At 48.7% G+C, this 9,426-nt stretch overlaps 1 protein-coding gene across 1 annotated transcript; it reads right to left on the bottom strand.

Annotated features, from left to right (window-relative positions):
• Window positions 1-759: 759 nt before the first annotated feature.
• On the bottom strand, window positions 760-8,840 carry TUBB4A (tubulin beta 4A class IVa). The gene is made up of 4 exons (XM_083185389.1): window positions 8,671-8,840; window positions 5,313-5,421; window positions 4,014-4,124; window positions 760-3,098 (listed from the first exon to the last, which is right to left on the bottom strand). Exons 1-4 carry the CDS (start codon window positions 8,725-8,727, stop codon window positions 2,038-2,040), a joined length of 1,338 nt encoding a protein of 445 aa, XP_083041515.1. The 5' UTR covers window positions 8,728-8,840; the 3' UTR covers window positions 760-2,037.
• Window positions 8,841-9,426: the final 586 nt, after the last annotated feature.

A 9,426-nucleotide genomic window follows, 5' to 3' on the forward strand; every position in this document is an offset into this window, starting at 1 on the left:
ACTCACCCCTTGTTAGGCTCCTAACAGTTGGGATTCTGGAATCCCAATTGTCAGGGACCTAGACCATACCACCTACATCTATTTGGTCTCCAGTAACAGAATCCATTGCAGGCTCAGGACAAGTCTGTAACAGGAGCCTGTGCAATAGTCTACTGCCCCCATAAAGTGTTAGACCAGGGGTGAAATGTAATAGGATGAGAGATTTAGAAAGTGAGAGATTTGGTAAGAAATCTCGTTTTTTTAAAGCGGCAATCATTTACACTGCAAAACCAGTGTGATTTTGCAGTGTAAAGGATTGCCGCTTTAAAAAAAACTGGAGATTTCTTACCAAATCTCTCACTTTCTGTATCTCTCATCCTATTACATTTCACCCCAGGTATCCATTACTCATAGCATGAAACAGGTTTATATATAAAAATCAATTACTAGTTTTAGGGTATAGCTGACCGACCTGTGGCTCTAGTGTTTCTGAACCTAGAAGTCCAAGCGTGCCTGCCAACAGACAGGCTAGTAGCATGTATTAAACTCTGGCAGGGCATGCTGGGAGCTGTAGTGTAACAGTACAGGAGAGCCAGGCCATTACAGAGTGAGGCAGTTTGTGGCTTTTCCTCACAATAGAGCCTGCCAAGATGTTAGTCTACCCATCTAATAAGACCCTCGCCAGAAGCAAGACCCAGCCAGCGCCCCCTACCCACCAGAATTACACAGCCCACCGTAGTACTGCCCAACAGCATACAATCCTGACACAACACACGGGAATGATTTGCGCACAGGCCCTTTATTCAGTAGTTTAGTGACATGACAGCATTGCTTAGGGTAAGTGCCTTCATCCTGTGCAGCAGGTCCATCAAATCAGGTAACAGATTCACAATTCACATGTATGTACTCACTTAAACCATACAGACAAAAAGAAATGTGGCAAGAAACATTGTGGCGGTTAAGGGGGTGGAATCTGGATACACGTGATCCAGGAGTCTCTTGAATCCCAGGAATGGATCCTTTTAAATAGCCGAAGGCAGCGCAACTTCTTTCCCAGTTAGCACTGACTGCACAGGGAGATGCCGGATCTTTGAGGATGGGTGGGATAAGTCAGCGTGGTCCAGAGCCAAGATGTTTGGGGGGCAAAGCTCAACATGCACGGGAGCTGGATGTAGGGCACTACTGTTATTGTAGTTATGAGATGGTTTGAAGAGAGGGGGGGGGGGGGGGGGGGGACACAGGATGTGGCAAGTGCTGTCTGAACCCTGCCAGTGCTGATCAGGTGACCTATAGAAGTGTCTGCAGCACAGAGGGTGGGCATGTCGCAGTTGTTGGTAGTGGAGAGGGCAGCAGAGCCTCAGAACAGGCACAAAGCTAGAATCCAACTAACTAGATTAAACGGTAAAGTTCTGGGTTACTAACAGTGCCGTTAGTGGGAGACACTAACGAGTCCGCCTGTTCCAGCATACATAGGAGTGTAAACATTTTAACCAATAGCTGGGACTGGCAAAACTATATACCATCCACACAAGGACAGGCGCTTGCAGACTTATCCCTTCGATCCAAAAACTACAATGACACAACACATGTGGAGGAACGTGAACGAATAAAGAGAGGGGGGTGCGCAATGAATTGGTGATCGCTCTAGCACAGTTACAAGTTACTTCCTTAAACCAACATCTACTCCACGAACCCTCCACAGTAATATAAGCAGGTCTCGCCGGATCATGCAGGCCGAGATCCTTCGTAAGACTCACATGCTATATCACAAGACTGGAGTCACAAATTAGCCTGTTCCTTTTATATCAGTTTGGCTACAAATACAAAAACACCAAGAAAACGTTGCATGAACTAAGTGAGCTTCTAGTGTATTCGGACCACTATATCTCAAGGTTAGAATTGCCATGACACAAGGCTACAGCGTGCTTGTTGGATGCAAGCCAACTGCGGCCTAATTCAGAGGCTCTGCTGTTTCTCAGAGGGAAGGGTGCCTGCTATGGATGACGGGGGATTTTGGATGGAAGGGATCTGAATTTGTGCGGGTTAGGGCAAATGGATTTAAGCAACCTCTTCCTCCTCACCCTCCTCTTCAAACTCTCCCTCTTCTGCTGTGGCATCCTGGTACTGCTGGTATTCAGACACCAAGTCGTTCATGTTGCTCTCTGCCTCTGTGAATTCCATCTCATCCATGCCTTCTCCTGTGTACCAGTGGAGGAAGGCCTTGCGGCGGAACATGGCGGTGAACTGCTCGGAGATGCGCTTGAAGAGCTCTTGGATGGCCGTGCTGTTGCCAATGAAGGTGGCTGCCATCTTGAGACCACGTGGTGGGATGTCGCACACGGCGGTCTTGACGTTGTTCGGGATCCATTCCACAAAGTAGCTGCTGTTCTTGTTCTGGATATTCAGCATCTGCTCGTCGACTTCCTTCATGGACATACGGCCCCTGAAGATGGCCGCCACCGTCAAGTAACGTCCGTGTCTTGGATCACAGGCAGCCATCATGTTCTTGGAGTCGAACATCTGCTGGGTGAGCTCGGGAACTGTTAAAGAACGGTACTGCTGGCTTCCACGGCTGGTCAAGGGGGCGAAACCGGGCATAAAGAAGTGAAGACGTGGGAATGGGACCATGTTGACTGCCAGTTTCCGGAGATCAGCGTTGAGCTGACCTGGGAAGCGGAGACAGGTGGTGACTCCACTCATGGTTGCACTGACCAAGTGGTTAAGATCACCGTATGTTGGAGTGGTCAACTTGAGGGTGCGGAAGCAGATATCATACAGAGCTTCATTGTCTATGCAGTAGGTCTCATCTGTGTTTTCTACCAGCTGGTGTACAGAGAGGGTGGCATTGTAAGGTTCTACCACAGTGTCTGAAACTTTGGGGGAGGGGACCACACTGAAGGTATTCATTATGCGATCGGGGTATTCTTCTCTGATCTTGCTGATGAGGAGTGTGCCCATGCCAGAGCCAGTACCGCCACCCAGGGAATGAGTCAGCTGGAACCCTTGCAGACAGTCACAGCTCTCAGACTCCTTCCTCACCACATCCATCACAGAGTCCACCAACTCTGCTCCTTCGGTGTAATGTCCTTTGGCCCAGTTGTTACCAGCACCGCTCTGACCTGCAATTAAGAGACCCGTTCGGTTAAAATAAAATACTGCAATAGAAGCTCAGCAATATTAAATCTGGTGGAGCAAGAGGCCTTAGATCACCCAGTGTGTACCCAGCATAAGTTTGGGATATATCACATAACCATATATCGCCTAGTGTGTATGCTCCATATTGTTAAGCTCACAAGCAATTGGATTGAGTTTACACAAATGTAATTGGATACCGTAATCATGCAGACACTATTCTAGTAGTGTCCAGACTAACTCTGCACCTCGGTAAGACCAGGTTGCCCTGAAGCTGGGAGGTTGAGTAGAGTTTTTTGCCTTAACTTAAAATCATTCCGATTGTTTGGATCCACTGACCTCTCCCAATGTTCAGTAAGTGCATATCTACAGTCTAGTCCTTTATCTACACAAATATGAAATATAGAACATAACATTTGCTCAGTTAGCTTTGGATTTATAGTAATGATTTGAAGAACAACTTCACTGATCATTGTACCACCTGACAAACCAATGAAGTCATCAGGCAACTAGCTTACATGACCTAATTCTTATGGGCCTCCTAGTCAGGAAGTATAGGCTTACAACAGCAGCTGTGGAAAATCAATCTTTTTACAAAGGATTGGTTAACATGCACCCACATAGTTGGGCATGCTGGGGTTGGGGCTGAAATGAGGGAGACCAGCTTGTTATGTGAAGTGCCATATGGCAGGTTAAAAGTTTCTGCACTACAGGTAACACAACAGGTGGAGGCACCGATGTTACTGGGCTGCTTCCTGTAGCACCGCTCTGCATTATTGGATTTCAGCTACTATAGGCCCAAACAGATTGCAGAGCACATTCTGGATCCATTCAGTTTTATTGAAGATCAACCCCATGTAAAATATGCAGTCAACACACATTCTATAAGCGGTTTGTCTTACCAAATACAAAGTTGTCTGGCCTGAAGATCTGTCCAAAAGGTCCTGAACGTACAGAGTCCATGGTGCCAGGTTCCAAGTCTACCAGGATGGCCCTGGGGACATATTTACCACCTACAAGAAGAAACACATGCATGGTTAGGTTTATTACTATGATGTCACTCCTACCATGCAGCACACACTGATAGACCGCGCTCAGGCAACACCCAATGGTGTCGGTATCCAACTGCAGTGTCTATTGTAGCCTGGGACACAAATCTCTGGTCACCCAGCTGCAAAGGGGGACATTTGTGGTCTAAGTCAGTTGACTTGGGCACCTCCAGGAAACCTGGACAGTTAGTGCCCACTCCCCTTGGCACCCATGGTTACAGGGCACAGCATGATTTTCAGGAATTACAAGGGTTACCTAGTGTTAATCTTCACATGTGGCTTTATAGGACAGAAGCTAGGAGTCCAGCACATACACAAGTTCAGGAGGACATGCAGATTGATAAATGGTTTGTCTGGTTTATGGATCTGCAAACTGACAGGTATTGTAGGTCACACCTGGAGGTGCTGTGTCATGCCAGCACAAGTCAGACAGGGACCCCCTTCCCATCAGAAGCTTTGGTCTCTTCATGCCAGATATATTAGTATGGTACACGTCTATACCATAACCCACCATGCAGTGGGTTTCCAGGCATAGCTATGTTCACTTAACATGCAGCTTCTAGCACTTTCTGCTACTAGTCAGCAGTTGAGACCCCCTTAGTACAGAGGCATAAGCCTGTGGATGGCATTAGACTGAGGGATGTAGGTCATCCGTAGGAGCCGCTGATTCTGGTAAGTGCTCAGTGTAGATTCCCAGAGAAGCGAGGCTATGAACCTCAGGCTAGGTTACAGAATAACTTTACCTTACATAAAGAGAAACACTAATGAGCAATGCTCCATTAAACTGAAGGCTGGCAGGCATACAGACTTGCCTGTGCTGATCACCTTCAGGGGGAGGGCCAGGGCATGCTAACCTAACAGGCGAATGAATGGACAAAGGAGTGCAGTGTTGAGGCAGCAAGGCCCAGACCACCAGCGCACAGAGGAGAGCGCTACACCTACCACAGGCCTGACTGTACAATGTACCATACAGTGCAGGTTTTACACATTCATTCTTAAGCTCCACTGATTTACTCGGATGAGCGCAGCTGATCACGCCATCTGTGCACAAGCACGGATCTCTAAGACATATGACCTGGACTGTTAGGGTGCCTTGGGGACAGGGATTGTGAACAGCTCTACAAGAGGACACCTAAATGGCAGAGCACGTACCTGAGGCCTCATTGTAGTATACATTAATTCTCTCCAGCTGCAAGTCGCTGTCTCCATGGTAGGCCCCGGTGGGATCGATTCCATGCTCGTCACTGATCACTTCCCAGAACTGAGGGGGAAATCAGAGAGAATGGTTACAGTCACATTCTATGCAGGATATAAGACCGATCATTCAGTGCACTGACGACATGGCGGCTGCTACATATAGGCGGGGACGTATTAAGTGTTAGTGAGAAAATGCCTATAACTAGCTGCTGTCATTTCATAGACAGATCACCGACATAAGCCGATTGGTTGCTTTGCGCAACTTCTCCACACTCACTATAAGGCAGTGGTTCAGGTCTCCACACAGAATCACAAGTGAAGTAATTAGCAACCAACTGTGGATCTGTTAAGATAGTCAGTGAGTAATGAGTGCACCTGCAGGGTGACCTGGAATACATGAACTGTTAGTGGGGTCCTGAGGACAGAGGTTGTTCACATCTGAAGGCAGAATCACATTATGGGGTACATTTACTAAGCAGTGAATGCATTTGGGATTGGCAGAGCCAAGCCTAGGTTCCAGAGCTGACATCTAGTTCGCCCCAGCCTGCAGAAAGTTTAAACCACTGTAAGATTCTAAGCCGGTATATTTTTATTTCAGGTCAATTAGAAGCCACCTTATTCAATGTTGAGCTTCCAGGGCTAAACACTGAAAGATTTAGATAACAGATACTAATTAAGCCACCCTTACTCCGATATGGCTTTCCTTATAGCCTGGACTGTTAAAGTGCATATACAATACAGTGTTGAACCCAGCTTTTGCCTGGAGTATTGCAGCTGGGAACCCCTGCACGACATACCAGCTACAACTGGTGATAGAGGAGCAACTTATAATTGGATGCTTTAAGACCACGTCTAGTGAGCATTCACTACCACGTGCTGCTGCGGGGGCATCTGCCAGGCCACCTCATTGAGTGGTCTGCATGCACACTAGGGCAACACAGCAAATTATGGAATGCAGCTGATTGCGTATGGGACAGCTGATGACTCCTTACATTGGTAGTACAGTCTGCTGGGTACACATTGATAATCTTGTGTACCCAGCTAGCCGATTGACATTGTTCTCTAATGTGTATGCAGTAGACTTTTAGATTAGACGACCCTTTCCCCACCTAAAGTAACAAAATCCCAGAAACATCTCATTATGCAAAGTGCTACTGCATAGCTGGGCAAGGCCTGCAAGCTCCTGGTGGGAAGCGTCTGCGTGTGGTAGCAGGGGATATAGATTACAGATACTCACAGGGGGAAGGGATTGGTGTTAGCAGATCAGTATTTCATTAGTGTTGTGCAATATGAAAGATAAATAGTTTAATGAAAGACCGAGTCACAGCAAACAGTGTGTGCAAGACTTCCTTCCTCCCTGACATTGACCAACAGACATGGCGCTAAGCCCAGGATACAGTCACTAGGCTGATATGCATTGGGGTGACAACGGATTGTCGACAGGGCAACAGTCAAAACGTAGACATGTGAATGTTTTTTTGGGAGCAGAAAGTATCTAGTCGATTATAGTTTGCAGATTATCTACCTAAATCCACCCAATGACCCTAAATTCCCACATCCAGGGCTGTCCTATTTACAGGCAGGTTCTCCCTTTTGACTTACAAGTGTTAGAAGGGAGAGATTTATTGTTTTGTGCAATTAGATGCTTGATTGTTGGTTTATTTCAGCATTTAATAATCATGTGCTTTGTCTCCTTAACCTAGCAGGAACAAATTCATAATGAATGTAATTTAAAGCACCAGTGACAAGATGCCATATACATCTGGAGTATCGCTCTACAATAGGTGCCAAATGCAGTCTAATTATGGCGAATATTGGCCCAGTAGCAGAGACAAAGCAGATCTGAAGAGGCTTCACAATGCAGATATGGTCAGCTGTCTCAGGACTAGCTCCCATTATGCTGTAAGCAAGACAGCCGAGTGCACCGCTGTACGCTATGGAAATCACGATCCAAGAAATGGTGTACACCCATCCCCCCACCCTGAATCACTAACACAAGCACAGCCATCCACTACACAGTTCCTGTCAGAGAAGCAGATATATCCATACAATACAAGCAGCCGCTGTTACCAGCCTCCATTCCACATCTGCATTTCCCTGCCCCCACCAGCCACAGACCCTAACAATGCGAGACAGGAAGAGCCCCTCCTCACAGTGCACGGGTGGCAATCCTAAAGCCATTATCCATAGAAATGCAAACTACAGCCGCTGTGCGCTATGGTTATAGGGAGACATCACTGAACAGCACGCCGGCTATGGGGGCAGGGACTCACAATGCAAGACACAAATGGCTGCCAGCCTCATGCAAGTCCAGATATAGGATTTCTAATAGATGGCGTATGGGAACGGCTTCAGAGACCGTAACCTGTTCTGCCAGGACCTTGCATCTGTAAAAATCAGCGTCACACAAGAGCTCAGTGTATAATACACACATTTGTCATTGCAGTGACAAGCACATATATATTTATATGGACACAAGCTCTGTCGCTGCAGTGACAAGCCCATCTCATTCCTGCGCCTTGCGTCACCTGACACTAGCGCGGGCAGATCCGGCTGGGAAAAGGGGGAGGGGTGTGGGTGGGGGTGCTGGGCGAGGCTGCCTCATGCACACATTACATGATTAACACATCTGCGACAGCACCAGAGACCACTCCTCTTTCCTGTGCATTCATACAGTGGGGGAAAAGAATCAGGGATCCAGCTCATCACACCCTTACCCCTGCCATGGCACTGCAGTGACCCCCCCCCCCCACCAGGCTGCATTACATGCATCCTCCTACACAGACCTGGGCTCCCCCAGCACAATGCCACCACACCCAGCTCCCATCCCTGCATTGCTGAGCACAGTAGTGGCATCACCACACTGGCACAGCCAATCCAGATACTGCAGGCATGGGGACTGGGAGAGGAGGAATCACATACATACACTGATAATATAATGCATCCCACAGACCCCCATATTCTTTATAGCAGAAAGCATATTATGCAGGCCAGGAACTGCTGCCCTCCCCGTTTTAGTACACACTAGGGGTGCATCATTGTCCCCGCCAGTTAGTATAGGTGGTGGGGGAACCCGCCATTAATACTCCCAATCTAAATAAGGTGGCAGCAGATGGGGGAAGCGGGAATCAGTATAATATAATAATAAAACACAGATTATATGTATGTAATTAATGTACACAGATGGGATACAGAGATACGTTGTATGGCGCTGCGCCCCGGGGAGGGCGGGAAAATGGCGCCACTACGACTAGAGCGCAGGCTGCGCGTCCCAGGCCTCGGCTCCTTTCCCCCCCACCACGGCCTCACCCACCTTGGCTCCGATCTGGTTGCCGCACTGTCCCGCCTGCAGGTGCACAATTTCTCTCATGGCGCCGGTCTTGTGGTTTCTTCACGTCGCAGTTACTGATCTTCTTCTTCCCCCTCGTGTGCGACTCCCAACGATGACAGCGAGGAAACTTGTGCTCGTCCTCGTCGCTGCGCCCGCGCCTTTTATACCCGGCGACGTCACAATGAGGAGGAGGAGGAGGGCGGGAGCCGGGCGGCCATTTTGAAAGCGGGCACGCCGCCGCGCCTTCTGCTCCGGCGGCGGCGGCCATCTTAGGCGGGGGGGACACGTGACGCCAGTGGCGGGCGGGAGAAACGCCCGCATGACTCAGCTGCGCGGCGGCGACGACGACCATCTTCGCTCCTGTCACGAACGGCTTCATGTTAGGGTGGGCCGGGGGCGTCGAAATGAACGGTCCTCGGCGTCACCACTATTTTGCCGGCCATAGGGGGCGCTACTACAGGCATCCATGTGTCCCGATCATCCGGGAACCTGCTTCATTTACCTCAGTGGGATGTGTTACACCGAAATCCCAGGTCTGGTCCATGATTTGGAACACCAGGGACATAACTCAATGCCCCCCCTACCCTTTATTAATTGCCTAGGGCAGTGGTTCCCAAACTCTGTGCTGTGGCACTCTGGGGTGCCTCAGGACTCGGTTGGCCAATCCCGGGATCGGTGGGATCCTGGTAGTTGGCCCCAAAATTCCTGGGATTTCAATCCCTGGATTGGAGTTCCCAA

The sequence above is a fragment of the Crinia signifera genome, chromosome 4, assembly GCF_055691185.1.
Source record: "Crinia signifera chromosome 4, ASM5569118v1, whole genome shotgun sequence".
Classification (NCBI taxonomy): Eukaryota; Metazoa; Chordata; class Amphibia; order Anura; family Myobatrachidae; genus Crinia; species Crinia signifera.

Excerpts from the sequence above, each read along its gene's own strand:
- TUBB4A (XM_083185389.1), bottom strand. The coding sequence starts at position 8,727 with ATGAGAGAAATTGTGCACCTGCAGGCGGGACAGTGCGGCAACCAGATC. Across the intron at positions 4,125-5,312 it reads ATACTACAATGAGGCCTCAG|GTGGTAAATATGTCCCCAGG; the intron begins GTACGTGCTCTG and ends TTCTTCTTGTAG. Across the intron at positions 3,099-4,013 it reads GCCAGACAACTTTGTATTTG|GTCAGAGCGGTGCTGGTAAC; the intron begins GTAAGACAAACC and ends TCTTAATTGCAG.